The sequence below is a fragment of the Gigantopelta aegis genome, chromosome 6 (assembly GCF_016097555.1).
Source record: "Gigantopelta aegis isolate Gae_Host chromosome 6, Gae_host_genome, whole genome shotgun sequence".
Taxonomy (NCBI): Eukaryota; Metazoa; Mollusca; class Gastropoda; order Neomphalida; family Peltospiridae; genus Gigantopelta; species Gigantopelta aegis.
The window spans coordinates 78,644,968-78,667,920 of record NC_054704.1 but is presented as its reverse complement, the minus strand read 5'-3'; the positions used below and the strand labels follow the sequence as shown (position 1 = coordinate 78,667,920).

At 36.7% G+C, this 22,953-nt stretch overlaps 1 protein-coding gene across 1 annotated transcript in view; it reads left to right on the top strand.

Annotated features, from left to right (window-relative positions):
- Positions 1–22,953, top strand: part of LOC121374739 (erbin-like) — a 90,438-nt gene that overhangs the window by 40,171 nt on the left and 27,314 nt on the right. The window contains exons 2-4 of the mRNA XM_041501848.1: positions 17,799–17,980; positions 18,867–18,984; positions 22,703–22,781. Coding sequence (XP_041357782.1) covers positions 17,807–17,980; positions 18,867–18,984; positions 22,703–22,781 — 371 coding nt within the window. The 5' untranslated portion in view covers positions 17,799–17,806. The remainder of the gene's footprint in view (positions 1–17,798; positions 17,981–18,866; positions 18,985–22,702; positions 22,782–22,953) is intronic.

Here is a 22,953-nt window from a genome sequence, read left to right as displayed (position 1 = left end):
TATCTTGTGATATCATAATTTATTAGCACGAGTTGATAAAAGTATGAAATCCGAGGCTTGCCGAGAATTTTATACTTTTATCAACGAGTGCTGATAAATTATGATATCACAAGACACGAGGGGGTATTCTTTTTATCATCCATTATCATTATTTTCATTTGCAACAGTTGTAAACAATGTCAGTAATGTGGGTTGAATGTCAGTAGTAGACTCGTTAATTAGCAGAACGGCAGTGGCGTGACGTCACTAATGGTAAGTTTAGCACTGAAACAAACACAGTGACGTAACAAAACATTGTCTTGTGATTAAAATTTGACCAATCAAGATTATAAGAAGCGATATCTCCTGCGGAGATATCGCAAATTATAGTGCCAGCAATATCTCCTACAAAAGCCTTTAATGGATGATATTTAAGTATATAACCGTAATCAGTCACCTGTCTTTAGTGGCAGCCTTACTGTTTATCTCCAATAATTTAATATTGTAATAAAGGCTGTGATATGTACTATCCTGTGTGATTGAAACGAGCATCCTGTTGTGTGGCAGGAGCAGGTTTCCTTGTTCATTATCTGGGTGGTCTTAAACCATATGTCTGACTCCATGTAATCATAATCATAATAATTGTGAGTGTTTCATTAAATAAAACATATCCTTCCAATAATTTAGTGTGGTACAAACTGATCTGTATCGAGAAGCTATTTCTTAATACTGCTTTTTTATAGTGTGTCATTAAATAAAACATTCCTTCTTTCCAATAATTGAATATGGTACAAATTGATCTGTATCGGCTCCGCAAGGCTCAATGGGTAGGTGTAAACCACTTGCACAGACCAGTGATCTATAACTGGTTCAACAAAAGCCATGGTTTGTGCTATCCTGTCTGTGGGAAGGGCAAATAAAAGATCCCTTGCTGCTAATCGGAAAGAGTAGCCCATGTAGTGGCGACAGTGGGTTTCCTCTCAAAATCTGTGTGGTCCTTAACCATATGTCTGACGCCATATAACCATAAATAAAATGTGTTGAGAGCGTCGTTAAATAAAACATTTCTTTCTTTCTGATCTGTATTGAGAAGCCATTTCTTAATACTTCTCCAGATAGCTGCTCATCACACAGGTAGACTTGTCTGCATGTAGTTAAGAGTGACTTCGTTGGCAGAGTGTCTGTCACACCAGCTTGAGACTTGTCGACTGTTTACTCACCAGTGGTCGGGTACCAGAAACTGTACGTGGCTGACTGGAAATCTGAGTGAACGTCTTGGCAAACAGTTATTCAATTACTGGCATACCACTCCAGGTTTGACATTTGTCTTTCCGCTCAGTCTAGGCAAGTGAATAAAAATTGATTGAAACCAGAATGCTAATATATATTTTTTTTATCTTGTTGCAAGTAAAAGTTTTACTGTCTGGAAGTTCAATGGTGATCAATTGAGATGTTTTAGTTTCAAAGGAAATGGAAGGAAAATTTGTTTAAAAACAATACTTCTATCACATTTAGATTATGGCTATTTGGTGTCTAGCATATGGTCAGAAAGAGAGAGAAAGAAAAAGTGTTTGAGAGAGAAGAGATAGAAGGAGAAATGGAGGGAGAAAGACGGAGATGGACAGAGTTTAAAGTTTGTTTTGTTTAAGACAACACACATCGATTAATTAATTGTTGGCTGTTGAATATCAAACCTTTCGTAATACTGACACATAGACTTAAGAGGAAACCCACTACATTTTTCCATCAGTAACAAAGGATCTTTTATATGCATTTTCCAACAACAGAACACCACATGCCAAGGCTGTTCATATACCATTTGCAATACTGGTGGGAATGTGTTGTGCCAAAATTTGATCCAGTGACCAAAACATATCTACTGACAGAGAGAGAGAGAGAAAGAGACAGAGACAGAGACAGAGAGTGGGGGGGGGGAGACAGAGAGAGGGGGAAAGAGAGAGAGAGAGACATATCTACTGACACAGAGAGACAGAGACAGAGTTGGGGGGGGGAGACAGAGAGAGGGGGGAAAGACAGAGAGAGAGACATATCTACTGACACACAGAGAGAGAGAGGAGCGAGGGAGGGAGAGTTAAATAAAAAGTTTTTGTTTAACAATACTTTATAGGAAACCCGCAGCTGCCACATAGGTTACTCTTTCCAATAAGCAGCAAGGTTCTTTTATATACACTTTCCCACAGACAGAACAGCACATACCACGGCCTTTGATGAACCAGTTGTGGACCACTGGTTGGAACGGATCTCCTGGTCAAAGGCCATGGTATGTGCTATCCTATCTGTTGGAAGTGCATATAAAAAAATCCCTAGCTGTATTAGGGAAAATGTAGCGGGTTTTCTCAGAATTACCAAATGTTTGACATTCAGTAGCCAATGTTTAATTAATCAATGTGCTGTAGTTGTGTCAAAACAAACTTTAATTTAGTTCTCCTGATTACTTCATATGTGTGTTATTTGCATCTTCTATTGATTTTGTTGTGTATTGCCGTAAAAGGGTTAATAACATTATACTAGAATGCAGTAATAGGGGCATTTCCTCATAGTCTGTAATTGGGGGTATTTCCGTATAGTCTTGCGTGTTGCATGTGATAACACAGTTCTAAAGATTCCTGTTCCAGTAAAGTAGTTTTGTTCTTTACAGAACTTGATCTACAGTAATGAGACCTGTCATAAATTTGACAGTTACTATAGCAGGGATACAAATATTGTAAATTTATACAAAATGTAGAATAAGGCACATATACCAAAACATATTAGCAATTTGATAAGTATGCCTAAATAAAAGAAAATGTGTGAGTTCGAAACTGAAATCAGACTCTGAATTTAATTGATTCATTTATTTGTCAGTATAAGTAACAGGAGATTTTAAATAGAAAATGAAATGTGTGACTGTCACGTCATTGAATGCAGCTGCAGTTTACTTTTAAAATACAGTCAAACCTCTCAAAACTGGACCCTCTGTAAACTGGAATTCCCCCAAAACCGGATATTTTTCGCAGTCCTTTTTTAAAAATCAGTATGGAATTCTCTAAACCATACACCTCTTAAACCAGAGAATTTACTTGGTCCCGAGGGTGACTGGTTTGAGGGGTTTCACTGTACAATGCAGTAATACTAAATTGCTAAACTTTCTTGTCTTAGTATAGATTAATGAATATAATTGTTCAGTTTTGTGGTGCATCGTGTTAAGAGTTCATTTCCAAAACATGATATATCCATAAAAATATATAAAAACCATCGCTACAGCTGCAAATTTCATTTTGCTTCCTACACCAGTGCATTTACATCATTTTGAGACAAATGTGGTTTTGCTGCAATATAACGAAGCATATATCGCGTGAAGCACAGTTTTAACATACTGTTCAGTGCACATAGCAGGGAGTATTTTGTTTTCAAAGCTTTGATTAGCAACAGTTGTTAAATGATTGAAAATTGATTATAATAATAATAATAATAATAATAATAACTTTATTTAATGAGGGTGACAGGTTTAGCACAAGCTAATCTTCCACTTGGCCGTCAACAATACATTGAAATACTGGAAAAGAAAATACATATATACTAAGTACTATACTATTATAATAATGCATACATACATATTGACTAGAGAAATCTTACATTTAACAGACATCTGTTAGTTGTGTAATACTGACACTAAAGTCTCAAAACATAATTAATATATAGAATAAAAATTAATCAGCCAAATAAACATCCATGAGATATTGTTTCAGGCTGGATTTAAAGTTCACAACTGACTTCTGGTGTCTAATATCAAGGGGTATTGTATTCCATATCTGAACACCTGAGTAACTGAAGGATTTTTTATATATATAGTTCAGTATGAGGCCTTGGTAGCTGAAGTTTGTTTTTGTTAGAGGATCTTAGGTTATAATTACAGGTTTCAGATACTGGGGTAAGGAGAGATGTAATGTATTTTGGGGAGAAGCCATTAGTGCTTTATATACCATTATGCCGATGTGGTATTTTATTCTGTCAGGGAAAGGTAAAATATTTAGTTCCCTGAACATGTCTTTAGATGGAGTTATTAATGGTTTGTTTAAAATTATTCTCATTGCACGTTTTTGCATTTTTAGAATTTGAACCACTTGTTCCTTAGCAGTGTCCCCTAACAGTAGCAGAAAAGTCAAGAATTGGAACAATGTATGCATTATAGAAAACTGTTTTGGCAGCTTGATTTAAGTTTATATTAAGTCTCCTGAGAAGTGAGATAGTCGAGGCCAATTTTGAAATCACTTTTCTAATGTGTACTGTCCAGGTCAGTGTCTCATCTATATATACTACTCAAAAGAATTTAAGGGTCAAAAATTTATAACCAAATAAGTTTCAGAGTGTATTAGATTGATGATGTAAACTACACCAAAAATTTAATTTATTGTTCCATATTTACAAAAAAATACAAATAAACGTCACTGTATACAAGAAAGTCACATGACATGCTGTCAAAGTTGAAGGTTGTCAAACATGGATTTTACACATTAGAACATTCGTTTAATAGTGTGTGAATCCACCCCTGGCGCGAATACACTCGACACATCGTTGCCTCATGCTGTTGATCAGACGTCTGAAGAACTCTTGGGGAATGGCCTGCCACTCTGCCATAAGAAGTTGACCCAGATCATGAAGGTTGGCCGGAGGGGCATGGTTATCCCGAACTCTCCTGCCTAATTCGTCCCAGGCGTGCTCTATTGGGGCCAAGTCAGGCGAATATGCTGGCCAATCCATCCTGGCGATACCTTGTTGTCTGAGAAAGTCCGTTACCACCCTGGCACGGTGGGGTCTGGCATTGTCATCCTGCAGAACTGCCCCGCCGCCAATCTGCTGAAGGCCTGGGAGAACCAACGGCCGGATAATCTCATTCAGATAGCGGATTCCATTCAGATTGCCATCCACCACATAGAGGGGGGTCCTGTGGTGGATAGAGATGCTGCCCCACACCATGACGCTGCCACCACCGAACCGGTGACGTTGTCTAACGTTAACGTCAGCGAAGCGCTCCCCAGGACGTCTGTAGACACGAACCCAACCGTCGTTGAACTGGAGACTAAACCTGGACTCATCAGTGAACATCACTCGACCCCACTGAACACGTTGCCACCGCAGATGAAGCGTGCACCAGTGACGTCTGGCCGTTCTGTGACGTGGTAGGAGTGGTGGTCGAACAGCCTGGCGACGGCAGCATAGATTATTGGCTCTCAGACGATTGCGTATGGTTTGATCAGACACTCGAGTTCCAGTCACAGTCCGCAGATTGTCACGTAATCGGCGTGCAGTGGTTGTGCGTTGACGTAGAGCCATATTGGTGATGTAGCGGTCCTCTCTATTTGTAGTGCTTCGGGGTCTTCCCGAACGTGGACGATTTCGAACAGAATTCGTTGCTTGGTACCGTTGCCACAGTCGGCCAACGACACTCTGACTGACACCAAGTCTCAGAGCAACATTTCTTTGCATATTGCCATCCTGAAGTCAACCAATAGCCCTTCCTTGATCTTCGATAGTCAGTTGACGTCGTACCATTGTCGAATTTGGAGTGTGCACCGTACACGAACGCAAGCTCCAATTATACGGAAATTCAGCAATGGGAACATGGAATACACATGCAAAGCGTGCAAATGAAGCGCTTTGTGAAAAAGCAAGTTATGGGCACTTAGCAGACCTTTCGCTTTTGCCCTAATTTACGTGCAAATGTAAGCATGTTTTCGCCATTAGAACTAGTCGACTGTGTCAATGACAGTGGATTTTAATTCATTTATGGGTTGCTTAGACCCACTTTCGTCAAAATGGAACAGTACCACGCGTGACATTATTGTCTAGCTAATATAATTGACATTCACAAAATAATGTCGAAAATATCGTCTGACCCTTAAATTCTTTTGAGTAGTATATAAACGCCAAGTACCTTTTGCGATTTTACTGCATTAAGTTTTTCATTGTTTAGTGTAATTTGTACTGAGTGCTGCCTGGCTATTTTGTATGTTGTACTTACTAACATACAAGTTGTTTTCTGAAGATTAAGAGCCATATTGTTATTTGTGCACCACTTGAATGCCCAATAAATCCACCTGCAAATTTAACTCTAGTTCTTTTAGGTTACTACCATATGTGTGCATGGTTGCATTATTGGCATACATGTCAATAGAGCAGTGTTTGGCATACAAGGGCATATCATTTATGTAGATAATAAATAGTAGTGGACCGAGAATTGAGCCTTGGGGGACACCGGTCAGTACTTGCTGTGATGAGGATTGTAAGTTCCCAACTTTTACAATCTGCTGATGATTTTGTAGATAGGAAGTAAACCATTTGAGACTTTGATCAGAAAAATTTAGAAGCTTCAGTTTATAAAGAAGTATAGAATGATCTACAAGATTGAAGGCTTTCTTTAAATCTAGGAAAATGGTCCCAACCATGTTATCATTTGCAAGTTGGTTTTCCAATATAATGAATAGACTATAGTAGTGACATACATGTATGTGTATATATGTATGTAAAAATATAGTCATTAATTGTTTGTTGATATTGCAACTTTCTAATGTTATTTTGTGCACTCTGTTCCCATGTGGAATGTTTAAATGCAATAAATTTTTATCTTATCTTATCTTATCTTATCCTATCGATAGACAAGATCCACTGATCAATTAGGTGTACCAATGCAGTTTGGCATGAGTGTTTTTCACGGAAACCAGACTGAGCATCATGTAGGAGGTTATATTTAGTCAAGTATTTATATAGATGATTTGAGATATGCCTCTCAAATATTTTTGTTATAGTTGGTAAAATCGAGATAGGTCTGTAATTCTCTGCTTTGTCTTTATTACCCTCTTCATATATTAGAGTGACTCTAGCAATTTGACTCTAGCAATTTTAAACAAAACCATTAGTAACTCCATCTTAAGACATGTTCAGGGAACTAAATATTTTACCTTTCCCTGACAGAATAAAATACCACATCGGCATAATGGTATATAAAGCACTAAATGGCTTCTCCCCAGAATACATTACATCTTTCCTTACCCCAATATCTGAAACCTGTAATTATAACCTAATATACCATTTTTATATAGTTCAGTATGAGGCCTTGTATGTTGTACTTACTAACATACAAGTTGTTTTCTGAAGATTAAGAGCCATATTGTTATGGCTATTTTGTATGTTGTACTTACTAACATACAAGTTGTTTTCTGAAGATTAAGAGCCATATTGTTATTGATTAGCAGCTACTGTTTAACATTTAGAATTGTGTATCGATTTCTGAAACTTGCATAGTAAATATTGATGAGATACAGAATAAAATGTTCCCTACATAGATCGCGTTTCAATGTAAAATTTATTGTCATATTCAGTTCTACTGGTACTAATCTCAGTATACCTTCACTGCTGGTTCCAAAATCTGGAAATTGGAGTGTATCACGTTTTTGAAATGAACTTTTCATGTGTATGAGAATCTATAATATAATAAGAAGTTTCCAATCGTTCTGACCACGTCTCCTCTTGTGATTTGTACTGCCGGCCACCTTCTCTGTACTTACCCAATGCCACACATTGCAGTGATCTTTTTGAGCTCTGATCCAGTCGAATACCAAACACACATTATGCTAAATATTGCACACAAAGATCAGTTCCATAAATACAATGGCAGTGGAAGTTGCCATCTTTGTCACATAACATACAAGTGGATATATGCATGGCAGTTGTGTATAAAGCCTCATCTGATGAGAGCTGGCTATCTAAGTGGTAGTCATGTAAGGTCACTATACCCCATCTCAACTTTGCTATTGGTTACATCTAGTATTTTTTTTAAATATATATTGGGATTGGATGTCGCTCAGTGGTAGTGTTCACCTGAGGAGTGATTGGTTTATAGCATCTACCATCCTGCATGCATGGGTGCCAGCCAAAAAAATCTTAGTGGATACATTTTTTAATCAAGATTTTCTTTTTTACAATGACCCTAAAAGGAAAAAACCCCACAGTTGATCTATCACTGTAGTCTGCCAACTGCAATGCTTGCTGGCATGAAACAGTGCCCAGGTATGTTGTCAGACAGCACTAACAAGCTGCATGTCCATTTATTTTTGAAGTTTGGTAACAAGCCAGTACAAACCATCAGAGAGAGAATCTACCATATTAAACAGGTCCCAGCCAAACTGTTTGTGAAAGTAAATCGTTTAGCTGTGCTAACAAAGAATTGTTCTGCCAGAGTCGGGACAATACATCACCGACACATGACCCCTGGCACCAGCCCAGTTGAACTGCCAGTGAGGCTTCTTTGAGAGTCATTGGTCAGGTAGACATAATGAAGGGTACGCCACTAATTGGCTGTAGTTCATGCTGCTTGTTATTTCGGTTGATCCGGCAAAGCTCTTTAGCAAAGTCAGTTCCATTGTTGTTGTAGAATCTCCTTTGATGGAATTTGATTTGTCAATGATTCCAAGGTTGCTGGATCTGATTGATTCTGTTTCCATTGTTACGATGTCTTGGATATTATTCTGTATGACCACATTCACTTTGAATGAATGAACTGTTTTATTTAATGACGTACTCAACACATTTTATTTACGGTTATATGGCATCTGACATATGGTTAAGGACCACACAGATATTGAGGGAGGAAACCCACTGTCGCCACTTCATGGGATATTCTTTTCGATTACCAGCAAGGGATCTTTTATATGCACCATCCCATAGACAGGATAGCACATACCACGGCGTTTGATGTACCAGTCGTGGTGCACTGGCTAGAGCGAGAAATAGCCCAATGGGCCCATTGACGGGGATTGATCCAAAACCGAGCGCACATCAAACGAGCGCTTTACCACTGGGCTACGTCTCGCCCCCCTGTATTCACTTTGGTTAAAAGCTGCTGAATAATACTTTAAGGCAGAACAAATTTGGTTCATACTGACCCTAATTTTTAAACACTACAGCATATTTTTCACTGTTAGAGCAATTTTTGACAAATGAAGTAAGACATTACTTCGATTTTATTGTTTGCGTACATTCAAAGTGTCATTGATCATCCTGATGTTTTTAATTCTATGAAATGCATTTTTCATATTTTTTAAAATGAATATACCTCTGAAAAGGAGACAAGCTTTAGTCTATTTTGTAATGGTATTTCAACATGACAGACTTTTTATTGTAACTTTATTCAAATGTGTTACAGCTTTGTAGATTAATCAAACTTTGAGTCCATTTTCACGGGTTGAAACTAGGGTCAGCAACTTTTCAGTCGGTTTGGATGTATAGATATTTAATTCACTCCAGACACTGAATAATCACATTTTAACTTACTGACCCTATATATGGATCATCCATGACCTGCAGTCACCACTGCATATATTTCTCCCACATCTGACACACACATTTGTACAGCTATTGAAGTATTAAAGCACTCGTGTGATGTGCAGTCGGTATGGGATCAATCTCCATCAGTCTGGGCCCATTGGGCTATTTCTTGTTCCAACCAGTGCACTATGACTAGCATATCAAAGACAATCCTGTCTGTTGGATGGTGCATATAAATGATCTCATGCTACTAATGGAAAAATATAGCGGGTTTCCTCACTAAGACTATATGTCAAAATGACCAAATGTTTGACATCCAGTTGTGGATGATTAATAAATAAATGTGCTCCAGTGGTGTCGTTAAACAGAACCAACGTTTTTACTGACCCTAGATGTGTATCAGTGAGGTGCAGTCATCACTGCAGATATACTAGTACTTCACCCACATCTCCCACACACACTTGTAAACCTATTGAGGTATTAATTTCAGGCAGGTGAGCTGATTTACCTGAATAAATTTCCCTCCAACTTCTGGCCTCGTATAAAGACATGCTTTGTCACCCACGTCCTTTGTTTGCCCACACTGCCATGTTACTGTGGTAGCCGTTCCGGTGGAAACAGGCTCTTTAGTTGCACATAACTGATTTTTATTTACCGCAGTGTGTGCTGCAGACACTGCTTCCGCACTATAAATACCAAATGAAGTTTGTGAGCAGCTTTCGCCAAGCCTTTGAAGTGTGGCTTGGAGGATTAGGCTATCAAATAAAAAAAACCTGGAAATTTCATTTAAATTACCTGTTTAAACCTGCATGATTGTTCACATGCATGTCTGTTTGGTATCCGATGAGCTTGACCTTGGATTAGTTTATATTGTACCCTTTCATTATTTTTAGATGATGGAAAATTCCATATCCATACCGTATTTCAAGTTGTACTTTATTCTTTTAATCGTTTTTTTGTGTTCATTTAAAGCTTAGAATTAATAGCATGAATTAAGGACTAAATTAAATAATTTTAAATATTCACTGAAAAACAGAAAAAGGCAACTAGTTATTTTAATGTCATACCAAGTAAGTAATGTGGGATTTAGCTCATTTGGTACATGCAGCACTCCAATAGCCAATTATTAATATATCAATGTGCTCTAGCGGTGTCGTTAAACAAAACAAACTTCTTCTTCTTCTTGCATAGCCTTGTTGAAGTTGCTAAAATTTTATGCTTGTAAATATTTCCTGGTTTACAGTATTGTGATTCAGATCTCGTACATATAATATACTAATACCATTTAGTGAACTGCTGAAAACACCTATTGAAATATTGATTTTTTTTAATTAGATCATGAGTTCAGTTTAACTTTATTCTGTACTCACTGGCACTGCACTTAAAACTGATTATAACCTACTTGAAACCAAGAGATATGTGGGTGGAGATCTCATATATTTATATAGTTCATTGGTGTTTATAAACAAGACCCTATCATTTTATGCAAAGACAACATTAATTATTTAACCATTAATAAGAAGAGGGCTAGGGCCTCTGCTTAAATCCATGACTAATATTTGGTTTGATCAATATTTATTTCAATAAATCAAATACAGTGGTTTGGGATTGGCCACAGACCAACTGGCCTCTCCCTGTGTTTATCAAATACACATAAATATAGTTGACAAGTAATAAAAATATTTCCACTAGAAATAAAAAGTTAGTTTTGTTTAACAACATCACTAGAGCACATTTTTTGTTTTGTTTTGTTTAACAACACCACTAGAGCACATTGATTCGGCTATTGGATGACACATATTTGGTAATTTGACATATAGTATTAGAGAGAAAACCCCTTACATTTTTCTGTTAGTAGCAAGAGATCTTTTTTATGCACCATTCTACAGACAAGATAACACATACCACAGCCTTTGATATACCAGTTTTGTTGCACTGGCTGGAATGAGAAATAGCCTAATGGACTATTTCCACTATGGCTAAAAATTACATCACTAGAGCACATTGATTTATTAATCATCTGCTATTGGTTTTTCAAGCATTTGGTAATTTCACATAAAGTATTAGAGAGGAAACCCACTACATTTTTTCATTAGTAGCAAGGGATCTTTTATATGCACCATCTCTACAGACAGGATAGCACATACCACAGCCTTTGATATACATATACCAGTCATAGTGCTGGAATGAGAAATGGACTATTTGCACTGTGACCAACAAGAACGATACACAAAACGAAATTAAAGAAGGGAAAACAAGAAGAAACTAAGAGGTGCAATTAATAAGGTTAATTAGCAGGTTTTCATAAAAATTACAACCTCTAATTAAAACCCCTGCCTATAAACATGAATAAATCACCACTTTCAAATTAGCGTCAGTGTTGCCTGCGGTGTAACTTGATACAGGGCCGTTATCACACCTGTGTGCAGAGCAATATTATGTAATCACCACCGCTGACTTTGTTGAACAAACAGCCATTAGACCTCAAAACTTGATGCATGAACTAGAAAGTGTGGCATGAGACCTGTTGCTGACATCTAAACCACATGGAGTCCTTACACTTTTTGAAATTATTATTAATCACCATAGCAACTATACATCTTTTTATGCACATTTTCCTACATTATTTCAGCAAAACCAAAGTGAGATGTACATGTAGCTTTAATGCCCCCCCCCCCCCCCCCCCCAATTATTATGAGTTTTAAGATTGATCAACATGATTTCCCCCTCCCAGGCAATGTCCCATGACTGGTATATATCAGTAATGAGGCATTGGCTGGGAACAAAATTATGTGCTTCTCTTATCTGTGAAAACACCTGTGCATATAAAACGATCGCTTGGAGCTTTTTGATAGACACGGAGAAAACTTGTTACATTTGTTCATTAGCAACAAATATCTTTTAAATGTACTTTCCCACAGAGAGGACAGCTCATTCCACAGCCTTTGATACACCAATCATGGGGTGCTGGTTGGGATGGGAAAACCCATATAGAGAATGGCATTCCATTTGAGTGAAGATAGTGTAATTTGTATATGCCCATCTTTGACAGGTGTGGTGTTGCACGTCTTTCTGTAAAGGTATCTTTTCCAGAGCATATCTTAACAGTTCATCATACCTTATATGCAAGTACAACTTGGGATGGTGGTGTGTTATGTACCATAACTAGGTCACCTCGACCTATGTTTGATGGGTGTATCATGTACCTCACTGGTACTCTTGGTGGGTTTTTTTTAATACATTAAGATTGGTGATATTTCTGAATCTAGACATAATTTATTTCTTTATTAAAAGTAGAAAAAATTCCAATTCAGGTTGATGGGGGGGGGGGGGGTTAATGAAAAATATTTCATACATTTAAGGTAGGGATGTTAATATTTATGCATGAAAATAAGTTAATTTTTTACTCGCCCACTTGAGGGAGATACATGTATTTGGTATCACAAAGCAATATCACATATATGTGAGTTTGGTTTTAAAGACTGTTGATTGGCTGTTCCATGATGATGTCTAAAGCTGCACCATATAGGAACAATACATCCAATGAAATGAACACTACAGAAACCTTTGCTCTGTGACACATAACTAAGTTAACTATGCAATGACGGTGTCATTAATAAGTTGTAGCTGAAAAAGACATTTAAATTATTTAAATTATTTTTAAAACTGATAGATACCATTTATCTTACGTGTCATGAAAAATATATATTCAGCTTGATTTTGCTAGTTAGATATGGTTTGAAACAACTTATTGTAAGATAAATAGTGCTTAAACACTTGTGTAGTATTCTGTCTATTTTTGGAAGGTCGATACAGTTTTAAATGAACTTAATTTCATACATTTTACAATGTGATTATTAGCATATTGGTAAATTGAGATGATTTCAACGTCACATTTCACATGTCCAGGTATCTGTTCTGTCACAGAAATGTTTGAACAAAAGATACAAATACCAAAGTAAGAGATAACAATACAAAAGATCTCGGTGCAAAAAGAAAAATAATAAATCTTTACACAAATGGATCTCCCAGGGTCTGTGAATATAGCCTGAGAGACAATATTAAGTCAAAGATTAAGACTGACAAATCTGATAAATGAAAAAAAAAAGAGAAAGCTTTTTGCTGTATTGCTGTCTTCTGATTGACGTTAATTTTCTGTTGCTTGTCGTCTTAGTATTGTTGCTAGAGATTCCATTGATTCCCATGCCTCCATGGCCCAGACTGGTACTTTAACATGAGGTATTCAGCAGTGAGCTGAGTATTTAGGAGATCACCTGTTTTCAGTTTCTTTCTTCAAGAGGGTCAGGTTACGGTCTAATTGATTGTCAATGTTTACTTTTTCCCTGAGGCCCTCCGTTGTTTGACAATAACACCGGAAAAATGATTACAAATCAGATCAAATAGTGTTAGAATAGTGGTCTAGACCCAGCTGAAAACTGGTTGCCTGGACTCCGGTTCATATCAGATCAAATAGTGTTAGAACTTCAGTGAAACCTCTGTAAACCGGAATTCCCTCAAAACCAGACGTTTCACAGAGTCCTTTTTTAAACGCCAAGACAGAACTTAACCTTTGTAAACCGGATTCCTCTAAACTCGACATGGGTGTCCGGTTTAGAGGGGTTTCACTGTAGTTGGAATAATGGTCTAGACTCAGCTGAAAACTGGTTGCCTAGACTCCAGTTCATAAAACATAGACTTTCAGAGCTCACACCGGGGATCATTTTGTTGGGGATGATTTTCAGATACGTTGAGCTGCTTTTTTTTTACAAATATTTAAAAATTTCTAATTTGAATAAACCTTTTTTAGCCAAATACTAAATGTTGTAGCCACTTAATACAGCATAAGAATTAGCAAATGGCTAATTTAGCATTGGAGCCCTAGATTTAGTCAAAATGCATAACATTAAGTTCTAAAAATTCATTTTGGATTGTAAACAATAAAAAAAACTAATTGTTTTTTTAAAGTTATGATCTTTATTCTCCATCCTCCATAATATATGTTTACTAATACAAACTAATAAAACAATTCACTGCAGTTTTATTGAAGTCATCTTTTTTCACAATGAACAAATGTAACACTAAGCTGGTTACTTACTGTCTGTATTATTTGTAACTACAATACATACTTTTGCAGATGTTATTAATATATTGTAATGGAGAAAGGTCTTTCCCCAAAGAAAATTAAGATGGAAAATAAGATGAATGTTCAGAAAATATGTTTTTCATCATATTTGTGAGTGTATACACATGACATAATGTAATTGAAACCAGCTCACAAGAAATGGGATGCTACAAACTGTGTTTGGAAGGAAGTAAGGAAATGGTTTATTTAAAGACCCACTCAACACATTTTATTTACGGTTATATGGCGTGGGACATATGGTTAAGGACCACACAGATATTGAGGGAGGAACCCTACTGTTCCCACTTTATGGGCTAATCTTTTTGATTAGCAGCAAGGAATCTTTTATATGCACCATCCCATAGATAGGATAGCACATACCACATCCTTTGATGTACTAGTCATGGTGCACTGGCTGAAGCGACAAATAGCCCAATGGGCCCACTGACGGGGATCAATCCCAAACCAACCGTGCATCAAGCAAGCGCTTTATCACTAGGCTATGTCTAACCCCCAAAAAGCTGTTTTTGGATGCAGATAGTAGATGTATTTAAACATTCATTCATATATATATATATATATATATATATAAAGTTAATCTAATCCTTCAACTTTAACTCAAGACACAAAGTTTATAAAACAATATATATTTGAGGTTGAGAACATGGGTAAATTAAATTATTTGAAAAAAAAGTTTTAAAAGTAAATTCACTTAGACATAAACTGAATAAGAAATTAAAACTACTTCATAGGAGCATAAACTATTTAAAATTAAACAAACAAAAACTAAACTTATTTTACTCAAAACAAACTGAATAAAAATTGTTTAATTAGAAACATACATGAACATAAGGACTTAATTTAATGATGACAAATTCACAAACTAGATATAAACTAAAAATTAAATGAAAAAAGCAGTTTAAATTCATTAATTTTTATCAATCAAAAGTGGCCCCCACTGGTCCAGCCAGCCAGTGTTACACACACAGACAGTTCTGTATTGAGGACACACTCGGAGAACCCTAGACAGTGAGTCGTGTGTTCCTGGCTATTTATCACAATGGCGGGGCTGCCACTTGACTTTCTAAATAGTTGTCTACCTGGTGGGGACACACTACACGACAGCACTGGCCTCTGATTACCTCTAACCAGCCTATCGCATCTGTTGACAGGTTGCTATCAGACTTGGCAGTTTGCTGACAAACCATCTATATAAATGGTCCACCGCTGTTATCGTCATTTAACCCAGTAGGGGTGGTTGTCCCACAGGAAGCCTTTAATGTTTTTGTAGCACGGGATTTAACAGCCTGTTGTGACTGCTTGACGGCTCTCGTAAAAATGCATTCACTTTTCTCAAGCATCATAATCTGGGTGATGTTATTAGTGAGATTGGCAAATGAATAAAAGTGTTCTTTATCACGTCATTTGTTGGTTTCAAAGTGTGAACCATGGTGAAACCTGCTCAGTTAAGTGTCTTCATTAAGCAAGCAGTTACCTGTCTTTAGTGGCCACCTTATTGTTCTCCCAAATTTCAGTTTAATGTGGATTTTTTTTGTATATATCCAATTAAGGTTCAAGCATGCTGTTCTCTGCACACACAGATATTCCTTGGCAATTTGAGGTGTATCAATTTGTCCAAAACAAGAGTTAATGTTTAGTAAGAGAGAAGATGGTGTTTGCCGTATACCTTCCCAGTGAGCTGTTAAAATTCATTGTGGGTGCGAGGCAGTACTAGGATGCCAATCCAGTACCACTACAGGGGCAAGATAGAGCCCAGTGGTAAAGCGCTCACTGAGGTGTGGTTGGACTAGGATCCATCCCCGACCCTAGGCCCATGGAACTATTTCTCATTCCAGCCAGTGCACCACAACTGGTACATAAAAAGTCATGGTATATGCTATCCTGTGTGTGACATGGGGCATATAAAAGATCCTTAGTTACTTATGGAAAATATAGTAGATTTCCTCTCTAAGACTATATATCAAAATTTCCAAATGTTTCACATCCAATATCTGATGATTAATGTATCAATGTGCTCTAGTGGTGTTGCTAAACAAAACAAACAAACCACTACCACAACATCACTGAGATCAGTTCTCTCAAATCACAAATAACATTTAAAGTACCAACCATTAGTTTTGTCTTGGGAGATAACAACAATGTTCTCCTAAGTAATCAAATACAGTTGAATTTACTTATTGTACAAACTGGCATATATTAAGCAGAAATCATTTTTCATTGTTTGAAATGTTTGTCCTGGCAAGTGAAAATCTGCTCGGACAAGCAAAATGTACCTCAATGGTTGTCCAGTGGACAAGTGAAAATGTTATTGCAGTTTCATTTGAACAATCAAAAAGATTGTCATTACACTTGAATAAAACATATCATTTATTTGGATAAGTGGAAATATTGGCAGATATAAGTACATTTCTAGAGATACTTTTCCAGTGGACAAGTTGAAAATTCTGCTTATTTATTTCTATTGCTGTTTTTAAGAGGGCAGGTTTCTTTTTTCTTTTTCTTTTTGTTAAATTCTGTACCATAGTTAATTAAGCTGCCACACCACTCCCTGCATTCTGACAAGTAATTGTACTTATGAAAAGTGGCATTGATGTATTAATTCTCTCAATACTGTGACATTTTTACAGAATTTATTGTGACAAAAGTAAATGGTGATATGCAGCCATACATCACAATGTCACTATTAATAACCTTGGATCCAAATCTATATTAAAGTTTGTACTTTATAGGATTCCTGTTGGATATATGCGGATTGAGTTTTCCGTGGGATACAGTTATGTTAATGTTGTGGTATGAATGATTCATTATCGCTAGTCTGGGTCACACAAATGAGTATTGAATTGCTTTGAAAAGTAATCTTTGAATTGAAGAAAAAATGCAAACTGTATCTGAGAATACACATAGTTTGCATTTTGTGCTGTTGGTTGTTAATTCATATGTATATATTTGTATTCACTCCTTAGGAAGCTGGGGGCAAGGGGGGGGGGGGGCATGTGCCCCTCCATTTTTCCAATCTTTTGCTTTATATTTGCTTTATAATAGTGTAAAAGTGTGTAAATATAAAAATGTGCCCTACCCCCTTTTTGGCACCTTCCTACACTACTGGTATTGCAATAACTGAGTTATTAGAAGTTAGTTTGTACCTTCTTTTTTTTTCTTTTCTTTTTTGTAAAAAATCTGTATTATTTTTACATTGGCAGTGGTAGTTTACAAACATACAACATACAATGAAAACAAAACATAAACACAACATACAAACAGTAATTAATTTTAGTGTGTATAGTTGATTTTTGCAGGAAGGTTTTGTACTTGTTATATTTACTTTGACAGAATATTCATTTGTATTTTGCAGGGCATATTATGGCCGGCTTTGTGCGGAAATGCCCTTGTCTTAAACCTCAGATCGAAGAAGACGTGCGGGTTCTCGACTACCGTCACTGCAGTCTGACTGATGTGCCGGGAGAAGTGTTCAACTTCGAGCGGACGCTAGAAGAACTTTACGCTGATTCCAATCAAATAAGAGATCTACCCAGGGTACGGAACTCTTAATTTATTCTACTGTGTTGTAGTCCTTTATGACCAGCATCTATCATTTTCTGTATTTCTTGGGATTAAAATTGATGAAGAACAGACAACAAATGCTGCTCAAAATAGACAATATTCTTTTTGAAGCTTCTGCTTTCCATGTTTTGGTTTTTTAATGTATTCCTGGAAATAAAATCAGAACTTTTAATTTGTAGTCATAATAGAAACTCTAATTCAAACTACTTATTATATGAAATTTGATTAACTAGTCAAATCGGTTATTAACTTTTATCTGTGTTTCTCTTTAAAAAGTTACATTTAATAATGAAAGTTTTATGAGGAATCAAATTTTGAGATACATTTTTATAAAGGGATAATCAATATTTAGTGACTTGCCATAATAACTGAAAATATATGGTCAAAGTTAGGTCTTGTTTTAGGAATCATTACTACCAAGGTGTGTAACTAAAGGAGTGTTTGGCCAGTTAGGTTTTGTTTTCAGGAATCATTACTACCAAGGTGTGTAACTAAAGGGGTGTTTGGCCAGTTAGGTTTTGTTTTCAGGAATCATTACTACCAAGGTGTGTAACTAAAGGGGTGTTTGGCCAGTTAGGTTTTGTTTTCAGGAATCATTACTACCAGAGTGTGTAACTGAAGTGGTGTTTGGCCAAAGTTAGGTTTTGTTTCCAGGAACCATAACTACCAAGGTGTGTAACTTAAGTGGTTTTTGACTAAAATTTGGTCTTGTTTTCAGGAATCATTACTGCCAAGGTGTGTAACTGAAGTGGTGTTTGGCCAAAGTTAGGTCTTGTTTTTCAGGAATCATTACTACCAGAGTGTGTAACTCAAGTGGTGTTTGGCCAAAGTTAAATTAGATTTGCCTGTGTTTTTCCAGGAACTGTTTTACTGCCATGGGTTGAGGAAGCTGAGCATCAGCGACAATGAGATCAAGACGATCCCGCCAGCCATCTCCAGTCTCATCAGTCTCGAGGAACTCGACTTCAGCAAAAATGGTAAACCTTGTTTACGTTTTCATAATTTTTTATTTTTCATTATTATTATTATTTATTATTATTATTATTTAATCCCCACTGCACCCATTCCTTTCTCTTCTTTGAATTCCATCTTATTTCTTCCTTATCCAAAAGCTCCTCCTATCTTTAAACTTATTTTGCTGTCCACTACCACACCCCAGTCCTTGTCAAACATGATAGTTTCTTGTCTTTTGAGTCTTGCACCATACATCTGCCATTTCCAGTCAGCTAGCTGTGGGTTTAGTTTGACCACTTTGTAAAATGTTCAGTTGTTATTTCTGGCATTGTTAAAAAGCATAACTTTGTTTGAATTTTTTTTTTCAATCTACATTTTTCAATTTAATAAAAATTAGTTTAAAAAAATTCCCTCTTTCAAGTTACTGATCTTAGATCCCAAAGTATATTTTTGTTTCATGGTATTTCATTGTTTTTCCATTTCCCTATACATTTTTTTAACAATTATTATGTGGGTTTAAATAGGGTTGTCTCTTCTTATTCTTTTTTACCTTTTATCTGTATCTGTTTGATGGTTATTTTCACTGTCAGGAGTGGATTATCTATTATGGATGTTCAGAATAAAATCAGAGGCAGTTTGTTCCAATGTTTCATGTAAAGGAATAATTGTGTTTATGTGCCCTCAAGAAATATAGATTTCTTGCATTCTTGAGCATCTTTAAACAAACGAAAACTTGGAGGCCTAGGCTTTATTAACACCTTTGTGAATTTTCTGAATTTGCCATTTTAAATCAAATATTTAAAATATTTGATTTGTATTGGTATGTACATGTCCCAACTTGCAGGCAGAAATCAGGTCCATTTTCAACACATCTATGTAAATATCTTTGTTTCATGAAACCGTTGAGAACAGTGTATCGGAACACAACACTTCTTGAAAAAAACAGGATCACAACACTTCTTGAAACAAGAACCATGGTGATGTGTCTAAACATTTAAAGAGGAGATCTGTCTGAGATTATCCAATCCTTGATGTCATGGCGGAGGTGATCGCGATGCCAGACGGACATTAATACCTGGAACACAAATATATTGTCACATACTCGAGTGTGTCAACTTCTTGTCTTGGGGCTAAGCCCTTGAGATCTCTGTTTTGTTCTTGCTTGTTTCAAACAGAGGTGTGTGCTGTTTGCCGGTATTGCAGTGACGGTCAGTTGGCCTATTTGTTTTACCCCACAAGCATTGACTCATGATCAAAGGCAAAAGCCCAAAGAGAAGAACAGTTCACATATGGCTCTAGAATTTCAGTGATGTGCCACAAATAGGTCATAGTTTTCCATATTTATTGATATGATTTGTAGATGTTTCTGTTAAAAAAATGTTTAAATGTTGATATAGTTTTGGAAATTGGAAAAAAAACCAACAGATTATTGGATAGGAAAATAGTCTGTTTTTGTAATTAAATTTAGTGTATGGGATGGCACTTTGCTGGAACTGCAGAAATAACTTGCACTGAAAATTCAGGGAGGGGGTGGAGGTTGGTGGGGTCTAATCCCCCTGCTTCAAACCTTTTTTTTTTGTTTTCTTTTTTTTTTTTACATATTTTCCTGCTAAGCATGACTCAAGTCCCACTAAAAGATTTGTTGTCCACAGCCTAGACTCCCTGCAGAATATCCTGCACACCATCTGAAATTCTGAGGATACCATCATTTCCATAAAAGAAGCAGTTCTCTTTCTCCTTTGACCAAATGTCAAACTTAACCGTATGGTAACCAAAATGGCAGTAGTTTAAAGTATGCTGAGTTGTCATTATTAAACATATAGTTCATTCCTTTTCCTTTTCATAACTTACAAATGTGGTGTTTATTTTCCTGTAAAGGACCAGACATTGGAAACCCCGTATTATTTCAACCTATTATAATTTTTAATCGCATTTTGAAAATAAACCTTCAGTTATTCAGATTCATCCATGTGTAACTGTCTGGTACAGTTAAAATACCTCATGGTATAATGTGCCATGAAATATGAGCATTCATTCACTGACTTACAATACAGTTTACAGCAAAATGTTCCTTTTTATATTACTTTTTATGCACGCTTACATTGAATGAGCCGTATGTTAAAAATACTTTATTCTCTATGGTGTTGGGTTTTTTTAAATTTATAAAACTGGTATAATCTTCATCTTCTCTGTATATCAGTAATAAAGATAGTGATTTTCACTAACCTGTAAGGCCACTCTATGTTTATACTTTTGTTAGTGCTGGTAATATCAAAAAGAATTTTGAGGTTTTTAAATGCTGTTCATAGGCTTCTGTTTTTTTCATTAAGACTGCACTCAAACCTGTCCTAGCGGTCACCTGTCTTAAGCGGCCACTTGTATCTACTCCCTTGTGTGACCGCTTAAGACAGGTTTGACTGTATTTATATTGTTCAAGTGTACAGTAGCTATATGGTTTGGAAATAAGATGGAATTCAAAGAAGAGAAAGGAAAGGGTAAAGTGGGATTACGTAATAAATAATAAAATTATTAGGTTTGAGGTAGCTGTATAGTTTGGGTTTAAGGTGGCTCTGTATAGTTTAGGATTTGGGTTGGTGTTTAATCTAAAGTGGTTTTATAGTTTGGATTTGAGATGGCTGTATAGATTCGGGTTGCTGTGTAGAATTGGATGGCTGTATAGATTGGGGTGGCTGTGTAGATTGGAGTGGCTGTGTAGATTTGGAGTGGCTGTGTAGATTGGGGTGGCTGTGTAGATTTGGATGGCTGTGTAGATTGGGGTGGCTGTGTAGATTGGGGTGGATGTGTAGATTGGAGTGGCTGTGTAGATTGGGGTGGCTGTGTAGATTTGGATGGTTGTGTAGATTGGGATGGCTGTGTAGATTGGGGTGGCTGTGTAGATTTGGATGGCTGTGTAGATTGGGGTGGCTGTGTAGATTTGGATGGCTGTATAGATTGTGGTGGCTGTGTAGATTGTGGTGGCTGTGTAGATTGTGGTGGCTGTGTAGATTAGAATGGCTGTATAGATTGGGATGGCTGTGTAGATTGGGGTGGCTGTGTAGATTAGAATGGCTGTATAGATTGGGATGGCTGTGTAGATTGGGGTGGCTGTGTAGATTAAGATGGCTGTGTAGATTGGGGTGGCTGTGTAGATTGGGGTGGCTGTGTAGATTGGGGTGGCTGTGTAGATTGGGGTGGCTGTATAGATTGGGGTGTCTGTGTAGATTGGGGTGGCTGTATAGATTGGGGTGGCTAAGAAGTTTGTGTTTCAGGTGGCTGTATAGTTTAGATTTGAGGTGGCTGTATAGTTTAGATTTGAGATGGCTGTATAGTTTAGATTTGAGGTGGCTGTATAGTTTAGATTTGAGGTGGTTGTATAATTTTAATTTGAGGTGGCTGTGTAGTTTGCATTTGGGGTGACTGCGTGCTTTGGGTTGCAGAGGCTGCAGTTTGATGGGTATTATGTGCTTGTGTAGTTTCAAGTGGCTTGATGTCGGCTGAGATTGTTGTTGTGCTAGTACTAGGTAAGTATGAATAATAATGAAAATTATAAACAAATTTTCTAAGTTTGCATTAAGATAACTTTGTGTAGTTAGAGATAACACTGTGTTCTGGCTTTGAATTATTGTAGTTTGAGTTTTCTGTGTACTTTAATTGTTAACTAGCCTGTCTATTTTATTGAGAATGTTTTTCAAAATGTATAATCTTGTATCAGCATGTTTATGATATTATTGTTTATTTAAGGAATCATTGATGTGCCTGACAGCATCAAATCCTGCAAGTACCTCAGTGTTATTGAGGCCAGTGTCAACCCACTGGGAAAGTAAGTCATTGAGTAACACAAGTATTAACTGTTCAATGTGTGCCAGTGTCAACCCGATAAGACAGTTAGTCATGGAGCAATACAGGTATTAACTCTGTATTCAATGTGTGCTGTGTCAACCCATGGGGAAATAAGTCATTAAACAATACAGGTATTAACTCTGTATTCAGTG